At 45.5% G+C, this 23127-nt stretch overlaps 1 protein-coding gene across 2 annotated transcripts in view; it reads right to left on the bottom strand.

Annotated features, from left to right (window-relative positions):
- The window catches only part of AIFM3 (AIF family member 3), a gene marked incomplete at its 5' end in the record, with an annotated part of 55041 nt that overhangs the window by 4505 nt on the left and 27409 nt on the right, over positions 1-23127 (bottom strand). For both annotated transcript variants that reach the window (XM_081339135.1, XM_081339136.1), the window contains 13 exons: positions 1898-2002; positions 3290-3365; positions 6100-6198; positions 9810-9927; positions 12375-12451; positions 14528-14591; positions 15551-15622; positions 15732-15847; positions 16456-16586; positions 19333-19424; positions 19764-19850; positions 22400-22512; positions 22978-23074. In XM_081339135.1, coding sequence (XP_081195261.1) covers positions 1898-2002; positions 3290-3365; positions 6100-6198; positions 9810-9927; positions 12375-12451; positions 14528-14591; positions 15551-15622; positions 15732-15847; positions 16456-16586; positions 19333-19424; positions 19764-19850; positions 22400-22512; positions 22978-23074 — 1247 coding nt within the window. The remainder of the gene's footprint in view (positions 1-1897; positions 2003-3289; positions 3366-6099; positions 6199-9809; positions 9928-12374; positions 12452-14527; positions 14592-15550; positions 15623-15731; positions 15848-16455; positions 16587-19332; positions 19425-19763; positions 19851-22399; positions 22513-22977; positions 23075-23127) is intronic.

Below are 23127 nucleotides of genomic sequence, written 5' to 3'. Positions count from 1 at the left end.
AGACTGGACAGCCATTTGCCTGAAATGGTATAAGGTTTCCTGCCTGAGCAGGGGGTTGGACTAGATGACCTCCAAGGTCCCTTCCAACTTTATTATTATTATTATTATTATTATTATTATTATTATTATTATTATTATTATTATTATTTATTATCATTTCTTTGATATTAGTGTAACTCTTGTCCCGCAGCGAGTCATCCAGGGGCAGGTTGGCCGTGGCGTGGCAAATTGACTCCCACCCCACCCCACCCCACCCTGACATCCCTGATTCAGAATTAGAACAAAGGAGCCTTCAAATTCAGAAAAAAAATCAGAGAAGAGCAACTAAGATGATCCAAGGCTGGAGACCAAAACATACGAAGAACGGCTGCGGGACTTGGGTTTGGCTAGTCTAAAGAAAAGAAGAAATAGGGGAGACGTGATAGCAGTGTTCCAGTATCTGAGGGGCTGCCGCAAGAAAGAGGGGGTCACGTTGTTCACCAGAGCACCAGAGGGAAGGATGAGAAACAATGGTTGGAAACTAATCAAGGAGAGAAGAAAACTGGAATTAAGGAGGAACTTCCTAGCAGTGAGGACAATTAACCAGTGGAACAGATTGCCACCAGAAGTTGTTGGGTCTCCATCACCGGAGATTTTTAAAAAGAGGCTAGACAGTCTCTTGTCTGAGATGGTATAGGTTCTCCTGCTTGAGCAGGGGGCTGGACTAGAAGACCACCAAGATCCCTTCCAGCTCTATTCTATTCTAAATCTCCATCCTCCCAACCCGCAGGGACAGGCTCTCCCCTCCGGGCAGAAGAAGCAAGTGGAGAGTCCTTTGCCAGGCAGGAAAAAAAATAACAAGAGCCCCGTTTAATGTCCCAAGAATGATGCACTTGCATTTCAGATTGGAATGGGACATTTAGGCACGGACTCTCAGCCGTGCCTCCTTCACCCCCTGCCACCCACCTCAGCCCATTTACAGCCTGCTTTTCTCCTCCACTGGCCCTCCGCCAGCCATTCTCCATGGCCAATGGGCCCCTGGTCCTCCACCCTTGGCCCTTCAGCCCAGCCCATTTGCCCAGACACCCAGACACTTCTTGTCTGGATTACTGCAATGCTCTTTACATGGGGCTGCCCTTGAAGCGCACCCGGAGGCTTCAACTGGTGCAAAATGCGGCCGCGCGGGTGCTTATGGGAGTATCTCAGTACTCCCATGTTACACCACTCCTGTGCAAGCTGCATTGGCTTCTGGTTACCCTCCGAGTGCGATTCAAGGTGCTGGTAATAACCTTTAAAGCCCTATATTGCTTAGGCCTGGGGTACTTGCGAGACCACCTGCTGCCATTGTCAACCTCCCATCGCCTGGCTCGCTCCCACAGAGTCGGCCTCCTCAGGGTGCCGTTGGCCAGGCAATGCCGGCTGGCGACCCCCAGGGGGAGACCCTTCTCTGTGGGCGCACCAATCCTCTGGAATGAACTACCCCCAGAGCTGCGGACGGCCCCTGACCTTCGGTCCTTCCACCATGACCTGAAGACCTGGTTGTTCCAACAAGCGGGCCTGGACTGACTACGGTTTTTAATTAGGCTTTTTACTGGGTTAAATTGTCTTGTATTTATTGCATCTATTGTTTAATTCTTTTTTAAAAATTTTACTTTATGTTTTTTAATTTTTATGGTTGTGAGCCGCCCTGAGTCCTCAGGGAGAAGGGCGGCATATAAATTTAATAAAATCAAATCAAATCATTTGATCCGGGCCTTTGGCTACACGGGGCAAATAGCCCCCCAGGCAATCAGGCACACAGGGAGAGCCGCAGGAAGCTCACACTTGTGTCTGCCGAAGGATGTTGTTCCAACTATTTGCTCCATGGGGAGTGGGAGGGAGGCTGGAATATGTGCAGCAGCAACTCAGCGGGACTTACTCCACATCTCGTTTGCGGATGATCCTGCCAGAGCCCATGACGTCGGCCACCTTGGACACCAGCGGGTCGTAGTTCATGCTCGCCACAGCCAGCACCTCTTCACACCTGGAAGAACAGATCCAGAAGCAAAGGTCAGAGCAGCTGCCACCAGGCCTTGGCGCATTTCACACAAGGCAGGAGGATCCCCAGGTGTTTTTCCCAGGTGCTTTGCTTCTTTTGCTGACCCGATAAAGTGAAGGGATCAGCAGTGGGGTGATACGAATGGCATAAATGTTGACTAATTCTATTGGCATGGCCCACATTGTTAGCTCAAAGAACAAGCTAGCCAACGTGGCATTTCTCGGGGGTGGTCAAGAAAGACAAGATGGCTTTTCAAATTCCCCTCTGCAGATGATGCTGTCCAATAGCCCTTTTCTAGGTCCAGCTGCTGTGTGCCCGTTGGCTTATTTGAAATCTGTGGCCTATCAAGACATGGAGATTCTTCTTGCAAGTACAACTGCTAAGCCAAGAACTGCCTATCTTGTTTCTATTTAACTTGGGAACCTGACATTTCTCACCACAGAACATGGACACTGAACTGGATGCAGCCCCATATTCAAGTCGATCAAAATTCTTAGCAGTGATAGCAGTGTTCCAGTATCTGAGGGGCTGCCATAAGGCAGAGGGGGCCAGGTTGTTCACCAAAGCACCAGAGGGCAGGATGAGAAACAATGGTTGGAAGCTGATCAAGGAGAGAAAACAACCTGGAATTGAGGAGAAACTTCCTGACAGTGAGAACAATTAACCAGTGGAACAACTTTCCTTCAGACATTGTGGATGCTTCATCACTGGAGACTTTTAAGAGGAGACTGGACATGCACCTGTCTGAGATGGTAAAGGTTCTCCTGCTTGAGCAGGGGGCTGGACTAGAAGACCTCCAAGGTCCCTTCCAACTCCTATTCTATTCTATTCTATTCTATTCTATTCTATTCTATTCTATTCTATTCTATTCTTTTGAACTTTGGAAGCCTGGAAAGGTCCTCAGTGTGCTTCTTCAACATTGTTTTTTTTTTAGTACTGTATTTCTCGACAAGTTTTAAGGTGGGGCAACTTCAATCTCAGAATTACCCAGCCAGCTATGCAGGCTGGAGAATTCTGGGAGTTGAAGTCCACCCATCTTAAAGTTGCCAAAGTTGAGAAATGCCGTAAATCTGGAGTTTCATGGCCAAGATAATAAAATAAAAAGGTTCTAATATTCTTTGAAGCTAAAATTGATTGCACAGATTCAGTCAGCTTCTGTAACATCAACAAGCAATATGTAAGCTGCTGTATTCGCTTATTATAAAGACACAGTATAATTTTGCAACACACATCATGGTGGCTTATAAATTAAAGCTTTTCATGGGCACTTACTTAGTGTAAAAGGCTACAAATTTAAGTTCGTCTAGGTCTCCCCGAATAATCACATCATCAAATCCTTCTCCATGACCTAGAAAACAAAACCAATGTGTATATATGTAGGAGGCATACAAATGTCTTTTTCCTATGTTAATCTGTTTTTTCAAAAAAAACATAAAAATATAAGAAGCCAATCAATACTACGCATGCATAAATATATTTAGCAGCATTGTGAAGTAAACATGCATTTTTTAAAAATGTATTTCAGCACATTTTTATGGAGCACTGCATCGCCACATGGAGAAAACAAGGAGAATTTTGTTGCAAAGGCAGGTGAGCCGACAGGGTGCAGAATTAGCACCCTTTTGGTCAAGAGTGAAGAAGACATTTTAAGGCACCCTAAATTAGATGCTTTCTCCAGCCTAGGCTTAATTCCAGAGCACAAATCACACACAGGTACAAGACTTCTGCATTTCTTCCAAGAATTCCCCCAGCTTTCTAAGCAAGAAACATGATAGCAGAGGATTTTGCCAATCTGCCTTTTTTAATTTTATTTATCCAATAAAGGAGAATATTTGTAGCTCAGGGTTGAAATGAGGGGTCCTTGGTGCTCTCTGAGCTGGCTTGTTTTCTTGCAGACGTTTCATTACCCAACTAGGTAACGTCATCAGTGCTAGTCAGGAGTGCTGTTTTCTGACAGTTTATATTCTGATGTCTTGCATGTCTGTGTGGGTGGGTGGGGGGTCTTAGGGATTCTTTGGTTGGGCTCTATGGCGGTTTCTTGACTGGGGTCTTGATTACTTGATTGTTGGTCTGAAGTTGACCTTGGAGTTAATTTCTGCTGATCTGAGTGCTGATTGCTGGTGGAGAGGTCCTGGGGTCTTTTTCGTTTTTGGGCTAGTCTTTTGCATAGCCTATATAGGTCTATATCAGGGGTCCCCAACCTGTGGGCCATGGCCTGGTAGGGGGCCATGGCCTGCTGGCCACTGGGCTGCAGGACAAGCTAGCAAGTACAAACATGTGTGCGCGCACAACTCTCCACTCACGTTAGCACTGCAGCCGTGGGGCACGAAAACAGGCCACCACTGCGCCTCGGGGCACAAAATTTTTTATTTATTTATTTATTTATTATTTTAATCCCATTTATATCCCACCCTTCTCTGAAGACTCAGGGCGGCTTACAATCTAAGCACAAATCAAATGTGCTTAGCAATAGCCTTCATTCTATGTATATGCCTGCTTATTGGGGCTTTCGGGCCCCCCAGCGGCATTATTACAAAGTCAGCTTATTGCCCCCAACAATCTGGGTCCTCATTTTACCTACCTCGGAAGGATGGAAGGCTGAGTCAACCTTGAGCCTGGTGGGATGCGAACCTGCACTAATTGCAGGCAGCTGGTGTTACTTAAGGAGGCATTAGCCCACTGCTCCACCAAGGATTGGATGACAACGCGCCATGGGGTGTGAAAACAGGCCACCGCTGCACCGCGGTGTGCAGAAATGGGGCGCTGTCCAAGAACGGGGCAGGGCTAGTGAGTATCAAGCAGGTGCTAGCCCCGCCCTGTTTGCATCCCATGTAAAATGCTTCCCTCCCCCTTTCCCTCCCATCCACCAATCGAGAAAGGTTGGTGACCTCTGATCTGTATAACAGTAATCAGCACTCAGATCAGCATAGATTAACTCCAAGATCAGATCAGTGATCAAGTAAGCAAGACCCCAATCAAGAAACAGCCACAGAGCACAACCAAAGAATCCCTAAGACTCCCCACCCACCCAGACAGGCAAGACACCAGGATATAAACTGACAGCAGGCAGCACTCCTGACTAGCCCTGATGATGTTACCTAGTTGGGTAATGAAATGTCTGCAAGAAAACAAGCAAGCTCAGAGAGCAACAAGGACCCCACTGTCCTTCCTTCCTTCCTTCCTTCCTTCCTTCCTTCCTTCCTTCCTTCCTTCCTTCCTTCCTTCCTTCCTTCCTTCCTTCCTTCCTCCCTCCCTCCCTCCCTCCCTCCTCCTCTCCATAAATTCCACTTCCTTCCAGCACTGATGATGTTACCTAGTTGGGTAATGAAATGTCTGCAAGAAAACAAGCAAGCTCAGAGAGCACTAAGGACCCCACAGTCTGTCCTTCCTTCCTTCCTTCCTTCCTTCCTTCCTTCCTTCCTTCCTTCCTTCCTTCCTTCCTTCCTTCCTTCCTTCCTTCCTCCCTCCCTCCCTCCCTCCCTTCCTTCCTTCCTTCCTTCCTTCCTTCCTCCCTTCCTCCCTCCCTCCTCCTCTCCATAAATTCCACTTCCTTCCAGCACTGATGATGTTACCTAGTTTGGGCAATGAAATGTCTGCAAGAAAACAAGCAAGCTCAGAGAGCACTAAGGACCCCACAGTCTGTCCTTCCTTCCTTCCTTCCTTCCTTCCTTCCTTCCTTCCTTCCTTCCTTCCTTCCTTCCTTCCTTCCTTCCTTCCTCCCTCCCTCCCTCCCTCCCTTCCTTCCTTCCTTCCTTCCTTCCTTCCTCCCTTCCTCCCTCCCTCCTCCTCTCCATAAATTCCACTTCCTTCCAGCACTGATGATGTTACCTAGTTTGGGCAATGAAACGTCTGCAAGAAAACAACCCAGCTCAGAGAACACCAAGGGCCTCTTATTTATCCAATTGATATGGACCCTCCACATTAACAAGTGACTCTGGGCAGAAAACAGAGCGGAATAAAAACAATAACAAGGCCAAAGTTGAAATACAAAGTAGCTGAGAACATCAATCCGCCAAACCATTAAGGCCACCAAAAAGCAAGTCTTGGCACCCTCTCCAATCCTAAACCTCTCTTCCCCTCACCTGTATAGCGAATGCTCTTGCCAAACATGGCGGTCCACAGGTAAGGGATGGTGCTGATTTCGGTCCCATAGGCCAGCATGTTCAGTGCTGCTATGCGCCCTGGGATGCAACAGAGAAGCAATGTAATAGGGAATGTAACAGAGAAGTCAACCAAGCATAGGAATGAGCGTTTTTAGAGCACATCCAAACTGTGTTTGTTTGTTATTTGAACGGTATAAGACAGTGTTTCTCAACCTTGGCAAGTTTTAAGATGGGTGGACTTCAATTCCCAGAATTCCCCAGCCAGCAGCTGGCTGGGGAATTCTGGGAGTTGGAGTCCACCCATCTTAAAGTTACCATGGTTGAAAAACACTGATGTAAGCCTTTTGAGCTTGGCTAGGTCAAAAAACAGACAATGTGTTCATTGGCTCTTGCAAACTGCGTTCAACAAATCCTTCTTCTGAGACAAATCTTGAGGGACTCTAGCAGAGCTTTTTATTGTTGTAGGGCAGAGAAACAGCACCTGGGAGCCTGTCCAATTATCTTCCTGTCCCATACACAAAACCGTAACCATTTGGCGTGTCTGTCAGAATCCATTTATATTTCATTTCTAACTCCCTCTCTGTGCAAGCCCAAATCTCACCCCCCCCTCACTGGATTCTGTGATTCCCAAGGAGGAAAGAGAAGACAGGGGTCTTTATTGCCCCATCTCTTTCCCTTAGATGTAATGTTTGTTTACTCAGCCGGCCTGTTGGCCATGGCAAAAGGAACCCTCTCTCTTTGAACTTCGAACAACTAAGAAAGGGGGTGGGGGGAATTCTGGTTCTGGCCGATGAAAGGAAATCCTCTCCCTCTCTGATTTACCAGCAGCTAAGAAAGGGGGACACGGTGGCTCAGTGGGTTAGGACGCTGAGCTTGTCGATCAGAAGGTTGGCAGTTTGGTGGGTCGAATCCCGAGTGCCGCGTAACAGAGTGAGCGCCTGTTACTCATCCCAGCTTCTGCCAACCTAGCAGTTCGAAAGCACGTAAAAATGCAAGTAGAAAAATAGGGACCACTCCGGTGGGAAGGTAACAGTGTTCCGTGCACCTTTGGCGTCTAGTCATGCCGGCCACATGACCACGGAGACGTCCTTGGACAAGCGCTGGCTCTTTGGCTTTGAAACGGAGATGAGCACCGGCCCCTAGAGTCAGAAACCACTAGCACGCGTGTGCGGGGGAAACTTTACCTTTACCTTTAAGAAAGGGGGTGGGGGAATTCTGGCTTGCATCTCCGGATGGAATGTGAAGGGGAGGGAGGGATTGTGCTACGAATGGACTGATGGTTCTCCCTTTCCCACAAGGATTTGGACACCTGAGATTTGACTGATCAGGAACTGACCAAATGGACTGAAGGGTGGTGTTTTTGCTCGGGGACACTTTAAAAATATCGATCTGTGAGACAGTTTCCAGATCCTGTCTATTATATCCTCTGTCATCTATGTCTTAGTAAAAGTTCCTGCCTGGGCAATCTTGTCTCCAAGAGTTTTTCTCTCCTAAGACGTGGATTGGAGTGGGTTATGACAGTGTCTTTCTCCTGCTTTCTTGTTCCTCAAGACTAAGTCATCTTTTCTGAAAGTCCTCCCTTAAAGAGATGACTCCTGCCTTCCTTATCGCCTAGACCAGCTCTAGACTTCTTCACAAACGCAAAGTCCTAGACTAAAGTAGGAAAAAGTCTGAAGATGTGCACCTAATATGGGAGGAACTTTAGAGGACAGCAGGACAAGTGAAAGGTCTCTGGTTATCCTCTAGTGCAGGGGTAGGCAACCTCGGCTCTTTTATGACTCGTGGACTTCAACTCCCAGAATTCCTGAGTCAGCTATGCTGGCTCAGGAATTCTGGGAGTTGAAGTCCACGAGTCATAAAAGAGCCGAGGTTGCCTACCCCTGCTCTAGTGGATCCTGAATTTGAACCGGAGCCAGCAACGTCCTGCAGCTGCAAACAAGACAAGTGCAATCCTAAGCTGCACCAAGAGAGCTACAAGATCAGGAAAAGTTGAACAGGTGGTTGTAATGGCAGCCTTGTCTTTTTAAACAACCACCCTGTTCTGCTGTTGCTGGAGGTGGATGTGCTCTCCGTGTGCCGGTAAAGCATCTGCCCTGAGCTAGGAGGAGTGAACAGGCTTGAAAACCAGAGCAGAAGGGAGGTTAATTAAAGAGAAGATATGACTGGGATAGAACAGAATAGAGCCGAAAAGGACCTTGGAGGTCTTCTAGTCCAACCCCCTGCTCAAACAAGAGGCCCTATACCAGGGGTCTTCAAACTTGGCCCTTTCATGACTTGTGGACTTCAACTCCCAGAATTCCTCAGCCAGTGTGCCTGGCTGAGGAATTCTGGGAGTTGAAGTCCACAAATCATAAAAGGGCCAAGTTTGAAGACCCCTGCCCTATATACCATTTCAGACAAGTGGCTGTGCAGCCTCTTCTTAAAAACCTCCAGTCTTGAAGCACCCACAATGTCTGAAGGCAAAGCTGTTCCACTGGTTAAGTGTCCTCCCTGTTAGGAAGCTTCTCCTTAATTCCAGGTTGCTTCTCTCCTTGATCAGTTTCCCTCCATTGTTTCTCGTCTTGTCCTCTGGTGCTTTGGAAAATAAATTGACCCCCTCCTCCTTGTGGCAGCGTCTCAGATACTGGAGTACTGCTATTATGTCTCCCCCAGTCCTTCTTTTCTCTAGACTGGCCATTCCCAAATCCTGCAACCGTTCTTCATATAGTTTAGTCTCCAGGCCTTTAATCATCTTAGTTGCTCTTCTTTTTGCATTATTCCCAAAGTCTCAAGATCTTCTTTTGTAACGTGGTGACCAAAACTGGATGCAATATTTCAGATGTGTCCTTACTAAGGCTTTAAAAAGCAATGATGATCTTAAACAAAGATCACGTGATCTTTGTTTAAGTTATTATTATTATGTTTTTAATAATTTGAATGTATAGTTATGTTAAAGGGGAGTTAAAGCACATTATGAATTTGGTTAATTTTATAATGGATAATTTTAGTTAGAATATGATTATTATATCTGAAACCCTGTATTCAGCTCTGGGAAGTGGGGGGGGGAAAGGGGGTGGTTTGGGGCGGGTGGGTTTTGGGGATATGTATTGTAAAAAATTTTTTTGGTAAAACTCTTTAATTAAAAAAAAATACTTCACGTGATCTTGATTCTATGCCTCTGTTTATACAACCCAGGATCGTATTAGCACCCTTGCTGGCTCACAGTCAAGCAATCATCCACTAGGACTCCACGTTCCCTCTCACTGTTGCTATTTTTAAGCCAGGTTTCGCCCAATCTATATTTATACCTTTGTTTTTTTCTACTTAAGTGTAAAATCTTGCTTTTCTCCATATTAAATTTCCTTTTGTTGGAGAGGGCACAACTGACCGCATCTGACTAGAAGGAGAATCAGAGAGGCTGTTCTAGGCCTGGGAAGGGAGAGAAGAAGAGGCCTTACAAGAGCAGACAGGTGAGTGAGATGGAGGGGATGCAGAATCTCCTCTCTCTCTACCCCACTGCTCCTCGTGGTCAGAAGGCGGGGGAAGAACTGGCATCATCGGATCTGGGCCTCTGCTTCCCCTGATATCTTGGCCTCGTGAAAAACCAGACAGGCTGCAGCTCCCTGCACCATTTGCTAAGGACTTCCCAGGACTTCCAAGGGGGGACTGGAGGCTTTTCTTCCGAGACAGAAGGCCACAGCAAAACCCACCGTGCATGTGAGCCATCTGCCAGTGTGGAACGTTGGTCTTCTTGTGGTTTCTCAGTGCCAAAGGAAAAGTGACTGCGTCGCCCGCAGCGAAAACTCCTGGAACATTGGTCTGCATCATCTGGAAGGGAGAGAAGAGCTCTGTTTGGGGGGGGGAGAACGCCTTGCAAGAGGGGGACATGGAATGGTCCATTGCAGGAGGAAAGGGGGAGGAGATAGGAGGAAAGAGGGAGATAGGGAAGGAGGAAGAATAGAATAGAATAGAATAGAATAGAATAGAATAGAATAGAATAGAATAGAATAGAGTAGAGTAGAGTAGAGTAGAGTAGAGTAGAGTAGAGTAGAGTAGAGTAGAGTAGAGTAGAGTAGAATAGAATAGAATAGAATAGAATAGAATAGAATAGAATAGAATAGAATAGAATAGAATAGAATAGAATTACAGAATAGAATTACAGAACAGAATGGAAATATAGGATAGAATAGAATAGAATAGAATAGAATAGAATAGAATAGAATAGAATAGAATAGAATAGAATAGAATAGAATAGAATAGAATAGAATAGAATAGAATAGAATAGAATAGAATTATGGGAAATAGAATTGCAGGATAAAATAGAATAGAATACGTTTTTCCACTCACCTACTTGTTCCAAAGCTTGCAAAGAGACTGCCCCCGCCCGCCCCCCGGCCTGCCTGCTCCAACTAGGGGCTCAACAGAGGGGCTTGAGGGCCCCCTGAAGCCATGCTAAACCCAAGGCAGTTGTGAAAGAGGTGAATGGAAGAAAGTGGGAAAAGTCCAGAGAAGAGCATAATTAAAGGCCTGGAGACTAAAACATATGACCACTCGGGAACTGGTTATGTCTAGTCCAGAGAAAAGAAGAACTAGGGGCGTCATGATAGCAGCGTTCCAGTCTTTGAGAGGCTCCCACAAAGAAGAAGAGGGGGTCGATTTATTCTGCACAGCTCCTGAAGGCAGGAAAAGAAGTAACGGATGGAAACTGATCAAAGAGAGAAGCAACCTGGAATTGAGGAGAAACTTCCTAACAGTGAGGACAATTAACCAGGGGAACAGAAGTTGTGGATGCTCCATCACGGGAGGAAGAGCCTGGACAGCCACTCATCTGAAATAATATAGGGTCTCCTGTTTGAGCAGGGGGTTGGACTAGAAGACCTCCAAGGTCCCTTCCAGCTCTATTCTGATTCATTTGATTGCAGAGAAGCAGATATTCCCACTGGTGACACAAGGGGGAGATAGAAGCACTCAAAAAGCAAAACTATTGACAATCCTGGCACAAGGGAGCAACTAAGCAGAGTAAAGAATGCTCAGGACTCCTACTCCTACCACCTCAGAGATCAACTTGGTCAAGTTATGTAGCACTTAGGGAAGATACCAGGACATAGGTAGCCAGACTGAAGTCAGGCATGAACAAAGGTGGGCTGCAGCAGAGTCTTTGGGAAGTAGAATAGAATAGAATAGAATAGAATAGAATAGAATAGAATAGAATAGAATAGAATAGAATAGAATAGAATAGAATAGAATAGAATAGAATAGAATAGAATAGAATAGAATAGAATAGAATAGAATAGAATAGAATGGGATCTTGGAGGTCTTCTAGTCCAGCCCCCTGCTCAAGCAGGAGAACCTATATCATCTCATACAGGTGGATGTCCAGCCTCTTCTTAAAAACCTCCAGTGATGGAGCACCCAGTTTCCAACCCTTGTTTCTTGTCCTGCCCTCTGGTGCTTTGGTGAATAGTTTGACCCCCTCTTCTTTGTGGCAGCCCCTCAAATACTGAAACACTGCTATCGTGTGTCCCCTATTTGGAGACGCCCTGTTTGTGGGGATCCACAAACAAGGATTGTGTTATAAAAAGGCTGGGGCTTCGATTACACAGCTGCAGCCCCCACCCACCCACCCCCCACACAGACATGTTTCTACTCAGATAATTTCAAATGGAGAGAAAAGAGATCCACACAGAACAGAACCACTTCAAGATTTGAGTTGGGGGCGGGGGGGAAACAGGGACTAAATTTCACTAAATTTGAGATGGATGGATGGATGGATGGATGGATGGATAGATAGATAGATAGATAGATAGATAGATAGATAGATAGATAGATAGATAGATAGATAGATAGATAGATAGATAGATAGATAGATAGATAGATAAATGGATACCCACCATCTTGCCTGAAGCACTTCCACAGGGCAGAACTGTGGATTCCTTGATTTGGTGGTTTGTGCACCCCACCCTCCCTTGCACTGATGATGTTCCCTAGTTGGGCACTGCAACGTCTGCGGGCAAAGCACTCAGCACAGAGAGCATCAAGGACTCCACTCAGTCTTCTGACTGAATTAACCAACTGGGGATTGGTGTGGGTGTGTGTGTTTTGATTTTCTGTAAGCCACCTAGAGTTGCTGTGAGCAAGTAGGTGGCTATATAAATTTCCCTAAATAAAATAAAATAAAATAATAAAGTAAAATAAAATAAAATAAAATATCCAGTGTTTGACCAGCCACTTCAACCCCCAGCTCCTCCCTCTTTGGCCTGGTTGGCTGCTTCTACCTTGTTCACCACGATGTAACCTTTGGAGTCCAGATGAACGCCGCTCTGCTTCAAAAAGCCAGTGGCCGGCGTGGCCCCTGCACCAAAGAGAAGAGGGGCATTAACAGTGGGAGGGACTCTTGGCCCCCAGCCCCATTTATCTGAACCACGGAAAAGACTATTACCAAGCGCGCTACCCTTGATAACGCCATCTGCTTTAAAAATCATAGAAGGATAGACTGTCCATATAAACTGGAAATAATACAATTTTAAGTCCCAATTACTAATTGGTGCTTTGTTGTAAGTTCCCCCCCCCCTTTCCTCCTCCTTCTATTTCCCTTCCAAGTTACAATTTTTAGCTCGTAACTATCTTTAGGTGGTGGTTGTTCTTTGGTGGCCCGTAGAGTGTTCTGGCTTTTTGGTGGGAAAGCAAATTAAAATGCTTTAAATGAACAAAATAAAGCATCCTTGAGCATCTCCCTTCCCTTATGCTGCCAAAGTCATGCACTCTTTGGCCTCCCCGTCAGGCCATCGCTTCCTTCTCATACTCTCTCGTGCCTTCGGTGGAGCCCGGTTTCTGTCGCATCAAATAATTATCTCGTGCAAGGGTGTCTCAGTCATAGATAAAACTTTACTTTCTCACTTTTTCTCTTTTCCACAGACACAAATGTTTTTCAGATAAGAAGTGGGAATTTCATGTGGATTTCTTGACATCAAGATGGTGTTTGCCTCTCTTCATCTCTGGTGTCTCTGTCTCGTTTATTGCTTCAGCCAATGTCAGATATAATCTCCCTTCTCACTCTCCTCACTGAATCCTGTGACCTACTACAGGGACAATTTTCTGGGCAACCACACAGGAGTATTTTGCCATAGTCTCCCTTCCAGCTTAGTAACAGTCCTAGAATCTCCAGATGGTCCCCCATCCAAAAATCTACAAAGTGGCTTTTTGTCAAATGCAGCAACTGTCAGCTACGTGCTGCCCCCTGGTGGACAGACAGAGCTGTATGATTGCAATAGGCGGGGTTGTCATTGTGGGGAAGGGTCAAGGAAGGCTTTCCAAAACACAGGAGCAGTCAGGAACATCCCCAGGAGGGTATCCAAAAGGTCAAGATGGCCAAGTACAACTGACCAAAGCATGTGACACATGAAGAGAGTGAACTTTGATTGTCAGAAATGTTAAATTTACCCAGGCTCAAAATCTAAGAGAAAATTTTTATAAAATGTTTTATAGATGGCATCTGGATCCCAAGAAGTTGTCCAACATGTATCCTAATTTACAGTCTAAATGTTGGAGGTGTGGTAGTTTAGAAGCTACCTATTTTCACATGTGGTGGACTTGTAGAAATATAAAAGCTTTTTGGATTAAAATTTGGTGGAACATTCAAAAGATTTTTAAGAGAAAGATAAAGTTTTCCCCGCAATTGTTTTTATTGGGCATTGTTGTAGATTGTGATGTTAAAGAAACTAACTTGATGTTGAACATGATAATGGCAGCACGGTTACTGGTGGGACAATATTGGAAGAAGGATAGTTTGCCCACTGTAGAAGAATGGGTGTTTAAAGTTTCGAATCTTGCAGAAATGTCTAAGATTTCTGCTTATTTGAAAGATCATTCACAGGAAAGATATATTTCAGTTTGGAGGAGATGGATAAATTATATTCAAAACAAATATGGGACCAAAAAGTACCATTTAGCTTATGAGTAGATTTTAGTGGGATATTGTTATTGGTACATTGTTTGTAGTTATGTTAAAGGGGAGTTAAAGCGCATTATAAATTTGGTTAATTGTATATTATGCATAATTTTTATTTAGAATATGATTATTGTAACTATAATCCTGTATTTAGCTCTGGGAAGTGGGGGGGGGAAGTGGGTGGGTTTGGGGTGGGAGGGATTTGGGGATATATTGTAAAATTTTGTTTTTGTAAAACTCTTTAATAAAAAAAAAAGAGAGAGTGAACTTTGATTGTGCAGTCCTGGAGCCATCTTGACCTTGGTTGCCCCCAGACCTGGGGTAGGCAACCTTGGCCCTTTTATGACTCGTGGACTTCAATACCCAGAATTCCTGAACCTGATTCAGGAATTCTGGGAATTGAAGTCCACGAGTCATAAAACAGCCAAGGTTGCCTACCCCTGCCCCGGACCATGCCCCCAAAGCTCTCCAGCAACTTACCTACGCCGATCACACAGACATCTGCCCGAAGAACCTTGCCGCTCTTCAGCACCACCTCCTTTAGCTTTGGGGAAAGGTCAAATGCAGCAAATTAAAACAAAAAAAACCCACAAAAAAAACAAATTGATTTGTTTGAGACACGGCTGAAGCCAGAAAACAAGGCACTGCAGGGTGGGAGAGATTTCCCACCCTCCGTAGGTGGATGGATGTGGCTGGGCTGTTTCAAACAGAAAGATGCTGTTTGAAAGATCTTGGCCACCTTCCAAGCTCTGGGCAATTGAAAACAGAATAAGGCAAGGTGGTCAGGCAGCCACCCCTCCTCCACGCCTGCCCTTGTCCAAGGAAGTCACCAGTTGTCTTGTGAAGTGCCTCCACCACTGTGGCAGAATCCTAAGCTCTCAAAATGAGTCCAGCGGAGGGTATGGGAGGATATTGGCTGGAAGGATTGTGGCTGATGGGGGTGGCAGTCAAGTCATGTCCGGACAGGGCTGGGTTGGGGAAGTGGTAGAAGACGGTTGTCAGAGATGGGAAGGGCCCCATTCTCTTCTTGACATTCGTATTTTTCTTTCCCCCCCCCCAAAAGAAACAGGAGGTGGCAGAGATGATGAAGCAGACATCCCGTCTGCAGAGGTGGCCTCCCCAGGAGAAATGCAGGTTTCCCACCTTTTTCACTTGGCTACTTGTTCCAAAGCTTGCAAAGAGACTGCCCCCCACCAGCCTGCCTCTTCCAACCAGAGGCTCAATGGAGGGTCTTGAGGGGCCCCAAAGCCTCACTAAACTCCATTCAATTCAATCAGAATAGAGCTGGAAGGGACCCTGGAGGTCTTCTAGTCCAGCCCCCTGGTCAAGCAGGTGGCCCTACACCATTTCAGACAGGTGGTTGTCCTGTCTCTTCTTAAAAGCCTCCAGTGATGGAGCGCCCACGATTTCTGGAGGCAAGCGGTTCCACTGGTCAATTGATCTGACTGTTAGGAAGTTTCTCCTTCATCTCTCCTGGATTAGTCTCCATCCATCCGGCTCTACCTTGCCCTCCTGTTCCCGCAGTTCCGACACTTCAGTCTGCATGTAGAACTTCACGTGGTTGTTTTCAAACATCTGTCCAAGGGAAGAGGGAGGGGAGAGAAGGTTGAACAACATTCCCCAATGGCCCCTCAAAACAAGGCTCGCCCCTCCCCAAAGGCCCCCCCCTGGGCAGCTGCCTTGCCTTCATGAGGGCTCGCCCAACCTTCTCCCCAAAGGATTTCTTGAAAGGTGCTTCTTCCAGCTCCACCACGGAGACCGAATGAGCCTTCTGCGAAAGGTAGGCGGCCACCTCCATCCCTGCAAAAGGGAAGAGGGAGCAGGGTTAGGGTTAGGAAGGCGCCGTCAGAAACAGCCATGATGAGAGTGGGGATCCTGCAGGTTGGTGCAGCGCAAAGGCAGGAGACCCGGCTGCTGAAACAGGGCCAACTGGGCGAAACGAGGAAAAAAACAACTGATGGGGAAGCCCCCCCCCCCCACATCTCCATCTTGGGGCCAGAGTTTAATTTTCAAGAGATATTTAGCCTATGTTCACACATTGTATTAAACCATCAATCATGGTTTGTACAATAAACTACAAAGCAGCAGGATTTGCTTTGCATGCTGAGCCGTAAACCCTAGGTAGTAAACCACGACCGTTGGTTTTATTTTATTTTTTTTAATTTTAATTCCATTTATATCCCGCCCTTCTCCGAAGACTCAGGGCGGCTTACAAGCTTAGCAGTAGCTTTCATTCTATGTATATGCCTGCTTATTAGGGCTTTCACACACACCCCAAGCGGCATTATTACAAAGTCAGCTTAATTGCCCCCAACAATCTGGGTCCTACTGCATACTAAGCTCAGGTTAAAGAAACCACGTTACGAAACAGCTCAGCTTCCGAGGCCGTCAACGCAGCCTTTGCTCACCAAGGAAAGAGCCTCCCACCACGACGGCGTTTTTGCCAGCGGCCACTTTGACCACCCGGTTGGCATCCTCCACGGTCCGGATGGTGAAGACGTTCTCCACTTCCTTGCCTTTGCAGCTGAGTGTTTTGGGTCTGGAAGGAGAGAGGGGAGAGTCAGGGCAAGGAATCCTCTAAAGATCAAACAAGGGCAAGTGGGACAACCAGGAAGGAAGTCTCCTTCACCCTGGTCCACCTTCCAAAACGTCTTAGGCCAAGTTAGATTAGGAAAAGACTAGAATCCTGGCTACCCCATTTGAGTAAAAGGCATCCCTTTTTGCGATCTGAGAAAGGGAACTGCAGCTCCTGGCTTTTATCATTTTCATCCCTTTTATTATTAGGTATGTTTGCCGCCTTGAGTTACTTATGAAAACAATAAAAGTGGGATGAATAAAATGAATAAATAAAATAGTTCAATCTCCGCCTGTTTTTTGGGCAGCATACACAGCTCTCCTCCTATGTGGTCTAAAATGGATTAGGGTTAACCATGGTTTTTAAAAATTTGTAAAACTCTACAGAACACTGGGAACAAAAAAAAATACAGACCACTCAGCCTAACATCAATACCTGGGAAGATCCTGGAAAAGGTAATCAAAAAATAGATCCGCGAACATCTAGAAATAAATAAAGTTATAACTAGTAGTCAGCACGGGTTTGTTAAAATGCCAAACCAATCTTATTTCTTTCTTTGACAAAGTGACTAAACTAGTAGACCAGAGAAATGCTATGGACATAGTATACTTATACTTCAGCAAGGCATTCGACAAAGTAGACCACAATCTACTGCTTGGTAAGCTAGAAAAAAGTGGAATAGACAGCGTTAAGTATTCAGTTCTTACAGGCATTAAGCGAGACGAGGTGTTCAAACAGCAACAAGTTTATTCAAAGTCAGAACATAACAGAAGCACCCTAATAGCTGCTGTGCAGCTATTTATATGGTTGGCCTCTAGGCGGCGACCAATAGATTTAAAGTAGCAGTTTCCTGCCCAAAACCTATTTAACAGACTGGAGACAGCAAGTCTAGCTCAGCCCAGCAACCGTTACATAACATACAAAAGTACGTCAGCCATTAAGCAAACAGTTGGACACAAAGCAAGTGATTTAAACATATAAGGCCAATACATTACAGACAGCATCACAACCAGATGGATTTGTAACTGGCTGACAAACCATACTCAAGGAGTTGTCCTTAATGGCACCATGTCTACATGGAGGGAAATAAGCAGTGGGGCACCACAAGATTCCGTATTAGGCCCAGTACTCTTCAATATCTTCATAAACGACTTAGATGAGGGGATAGAAGGGGAACTTATCAAATTTGCAGATGACATTAAGCTGGCAGGAATAGCCCACACCCCAGAAGACAAGCTCAGGATCATAAAAAAACCTTGACAAACTTGAACAATGGGCCCTATCCAGCAAATGAGTTTTAATGTGGAGAAAAGCAAAGTTTTACATTTAGGAAGGAAAAATTGAAGATATAAGTACAGATTAGGTGAAATCTGACTCAAAAACAGTAATTGTGAGGAGGACCTTGGAGTCCTAGTGGATGATAACTTAAATATGAATCAGCAGCGTGTAGCAGCAGCCAAAAAAGCTAATAAAATCCTGAGTTGTATAAACAGAGGCATGGAATCAAAATCACATATATGTATACCACATCTAGAATATTGCAACCGATTTTGATCACCCAACTATAAAAAAGATGTTGAGAGTTTGGAAAGAGTTCAGAGAAGAGCAACTAAGATGATCAAAGGCCTGGAGACTAAAACATATGAAGAACGGTTATAGGATTTGGATTTGGCTAGTCTAGAGAAAAGAAGGACTAGGGATGACCTGATAGCAGTATTCTAATATTTGAGGGGCTGCCACAAAGAAGAGGGGGTCAAAGTATTCTCCAGAGAACCAGAGGGCAGGGCAAGAAACTAGTCAAGCAGAGAAGCAACCTGGACTCTGCATGCACACTTCCTAACAATGAGAACAATCAAGCAGTAGAACAGCTTTGCCTTCAGAAATCGTGGGCGCTCCATCACTGGAGGTCTTTAAGAAGAGACTGGACAGTCACTTGTCTGAGATGGTATAGGTTCTCCTGCTCGGGAAGGGGGCTGGACTAGAAGGCCTCCAAGGTCCCTTCCAGCTCTGTTATTCTATTCTATTCTATTCTATTCTATTCTATTCTATTCTATTCTATTCTATTCTATTCTATTCTATTCTATTCTATTCTATTCTATTCTATTCTATTCTATTCTATTCTATTCTATTCTATTCTATTCTATTCTATTCTTCCTCCTTCCCTATCTCCCTCTTTCCTCCTATCTCCTCCCCCTTTCCTCCTGCAATGGACCATTCCATGTCCCCCTCTTGCAAGGCGTCCCCCCCACAAACAGAGCTCTTCTCTCCCTTCCAGATGATGCAGACCAATGTTCCAGGGGTTTTCGCTGCGGGCAACGCAGTCACTTTTCCTTTGGCACTGAGAAACCACAAGAAGACTAATGTTCCACACTGGCAGATGGCTCACATGCACGGTGGGTTTTGCTGTGGCCTTCTGTCTCGGAAGAAAAGCCTCCAGTCCCCCCTTGGAAGTCCTGGGAAGTCCTTAGCAAATGGTGCAGGGAGCTGCAGCCTGTCTGGTTTTTCACGAGGCCAAGATATCAGGGGAAGCAGAGGCCCAGATCTATTCTATTCTGCCTACTTAAAGGTTCCAGACTAATTCCCCACTTGACTCCTCCCCCTGGCTCAGCCAGTCTTTCTTTGACACATTTGGAATGCAAAAAACCTCCCCCCTCCCCTCCTGAAAAACAAGACCCCAACACTTGGTGCAAAACCTCCTGGGCCCACGTACGTGTTTCCCGTTGCCAGCAGCAGCTTATTGTACTCCATCTTAAACCCATCCTTGAAAATGGCAGTCTTGTTCTTGATGTCCACAGCCACCACCTGAAACAATATGGATGGGTCCTTAACAGTAATTTCTTAACGGTTTCTTTTTTCCATCAGAGCAACAGCCAAACAGACAGAGTCCACTCTGCGGACAGGATTTAGGGAGTCAACTGTCCCCATCCTGCACCATTTTAGGAGATGAACCCAAGCCTCCACTGGTCCAGCTTTAGTAGAGCAGCTCTCCAAAGGGGGGGTTAAACCAAACCATCTCTGGGTGAATAACAAAGACCATTTTTGAGTCCACATGGCACATGGACTCTCCCTTCCCACATCCCACAAAGAGAGCCAGGCCCGTTTTGAAGCTCCCTTCCCCCCCTCCTCAGAGACTAACCTCACCTGCATTTCAGTCAGGACCTCAATGTCGTTTGTGCGGAAGAATTCTTTAGGACGCAGAGCAATCTGGTCAGCATGGGAATCCATTGACTGAAAGCAGAAGTCAATTTTGTTCTTAGATACTCATTAAAAGCCTTCCAGATGTATGCCAGGCTGGCCAGGTGTTCTGAGAGTTGTAATCCCACATAAACCTGAAGGGTTTCACTAAGGAGGTATTACAGTCTAAGACAGGAGTCTTCAAACTTGGCTCTTTTATGACTTGTGTACTTCAACTGCCTGGCTGAGGAATTCTGAGAGTTGAAGTCCACAAGTCATAAAAGGGCCAGTTTGAAGACCCCTGGTCTATGAGAATGGCCTTGGGAGACAAGAGAAGAGCCGCAGACTAGGGAACAGCCAGATAAAAGGGCTGAGAAGATCTCTACAGACCCCTTGCATCCCGGACATAATCTATTTTTCAACTTCTCCCCTTGGGACGCCGCTATAGGGCATTACATGCCAAAACAACCAGACACAAAGGTAATTTTCTCCCCTGTGTAATCATTCTGCTGAACAGTGAATTCCCACAGCATTGTCTCATTTCTCATCTTTTCTCATCTTTTCTAATATCTTAAACAGTTGTAAACTAATCAAGGAGAGAAGCAACCAGGAATTGAGGGGAAACTTCCTAACAGTGAGGACAATTAGCCAGGGGAACAGCTTTCCTCCAGAAGTTGTGGGTGCCCCATCACTGGAGGCTTTTAAGAAGAGGCTGGACAATCACTTGTCTGAGATGGTATAGGGTCTCCTGCTTGAGTGGGGGACTGGACTAGAAGATCTCCAAGGCCCTTCCAGCTCTATTCTATTCTATTCTATTCTATTCTATTCTATTCTATTCTATTCTATTCTATTCTATTCTATTCTATTCTATTCTATTCTATTCTATTCTCCTGCTAGTTTCTTACAATTTATCAAATGTTGCTTCTAACTTATGATTACTGATTGTAAATATGATTTATGAACTATAACCTATTGCTTGCTGTTTACAGGTACAGTGAGCTTCTGCACCCGAGACAAATTCCTTTTCTGTCCAATCACACCTGGCCAGTAAAGAATTCTATTCTGTTCTGTCCTGCCCTGTCCTGTTGTCTGTTCTGTTCTGTTCTGTTCTGTTCTGTTCTGTTCTCTTCCGTTCCGTTTCGTTCCGTTCCGTTCCGTTCCATTCTGTTCTATTCTATTCTATTCTATTCTGTTCCATTATCTATTATTCTATTCTATTCTATTATCTATTATTCTATTCTATTCTATTCTATTCTATTCTATTCTATTCTATTCTATTCTATTCTATTCTATTCAATTCTATTCTATTCCATTATCTATTATTCTATTCTATTCTATTCTATTCTATTCTATTCTATTCTATTCTATTCTATTCTATTCTATTCTATTCTATTCTATTCTATTATCTATTATTCTGTTCTGTTCTGTTCTGTTCCATTATCTATTATTCTATTCTGTTCTGTTCTGTTCTGTTCTGTTCTATTCTATTCTATTCTATTCTATTCTATTCTATTCTATTCTATTCTATTATCTATTATTCTATTCTGTTCTGTTCTGTTCTGTTCTATTCTTTTCTAAGCATCTGAACCCCCAGAAGAAATGAGGGCAGGGGAAACGTCTCAGAAGGGACCCTGCCTAGTTTCTTGCACTCTAAAGGTGACGGGGGAGGGATGTGCTTTCAGGCTTGTCAGATTGTTGTGAGGTAGTCCAGGCAAGAAGCACAACAGAAGTACCAACTCTAACTTTATTGTAAGGTACCATTAACAGACTCTGAAAGCACACCTCTCCCCCCACTCGCCTTTACAGCCCAAGAATCTAGGCAGGGTCTCTTCTGAGATGTTTCCCCCGCCCTCATTTCTTCTGGGGGTTCAGCTGCCTCTTATCTGGTTGCTGTCTAGTCTGCCGTTCTTCCTCCTGTCTCTCAAGGGCATTCCCACACACCGTTGGGAAGACTGCTTGGGGACCCCCTGAGAGTCTTCTGCAGCCTTCCCTGGGCCAAGAGAGTCCTGCAGAGGGACAGACCTTTGTCAGTCCAGCTCTGGAGCTTAAGCCAGAACCAAAAACAGGTTTCTTTCAACATATAAGTAACAAGAAAAAAGTCCAGGAAACAGTCGATCCACTAAAGAGAGAAGAAGGCAAGGAAGTAACAATAACAGAGAGAAAGCAGAGCTGCTTAACTCATTCTTCGCATCAGTCTTCACACAGGAAAAAAACTATAGCCCGACCTACCAAAACCTAACTGTAAAATATAATTATCTCGGAACCACTGCACCACATCTTTCAAAAATCCTGGGGCCCTGGAGCAGGGGGCTGGACTAGAAGGCCTCCAAGATCCCTTCCAGCTCTATTCTGATTCTGATTCGTTAGAGATTGTGGAAGCTTAATTCCGGTCTCTTTTAGGAGAAAGAGCGGAGGTTCCACATTAACTCTGCCCTTAAATCCAGGATGAACAAGTCACATGGACATCCATGAACTGCGTGAAAAGGAGTTCTGTTTCATTCAAAGAGGCTCGACTCTCGGAGGTTAGGGATAGGAAGGAAAATTGGACCAGCCACCCATCGCCCTGGAGAAAGCCTTGGAGAAATTCCTAGGTGGGCACCAACCTTGCTCAGCTTGGGCCTGTCATAGGGCAAATGGCGATCGATTGTGCACATCACAATCCTATCCGAGAAGCCCTCTTGACGCAGCGTTTCTGCACACACCAGCCCAGCAGGACCTGCCAGAAGAAGTGACTGTCGGTGGGAGCAGCCATCTTTTCGCAGCTGAGAATTCCCCATTAGGGAATTCTCTACCTTACTCCCAGAGTATCTCCTGAGGCTCCCAGGAAGTAGGGACGGTGCCACTCCAGACCAGAGGTATCAATTGGGCTGGACAACGGTTTGATCCAAAAACAGTTCTACAGAATCCCCAGACTGAATGGATTTTTCAGAATGAGAAAATCGATCTGAATAACTGAATCGGGTTTCCACAATGGGGTATCCTTGTGAGTTTTCCCAGAATTCTCCGAAAATCCGGGCAAAACCAGATTCAGTTTGGTCCTCTGAAGAGATGGGTGGGCATCCCTGCTCCATGAGACACTTAGTGGAGTCACCAGGAGGATCCCCATCCAAGCAGAGCTCTGACTCCCCCCCCAAGTTGAGACCTTCCCCCTTGGACACTTCCTGTCTCCACCAGCCAGTACCTGCCCCAATGATGAGCACGTTGGTGCTGCTGATGCTGTAGTTGCTGAGTGAGATGCATTTCGCCATCACCTTCGTCCGCTTCTGGGCTTGAAGAGCCTGGGGTGCAAGAAGGGGTCAGGTCAACTCAGTCCCGGACGGAAGCAGGCAAC

The sequence above is a fragment of the Vipera berus genome (genome assembly GCF_964194415.1).
Source record: "Vipera berus genome assembly, chromosome: 14".
Lineage (NCBI taxonomy): Eukaryota > Metazoa > Chordata > Lepidosauria > Squamata > Viperidae > Vipera > Vipera berus.
Note: the sequence above shows the minus strand (reverse complement) of the source record. Positions and strands in the feature narration are given on the sequence as shown.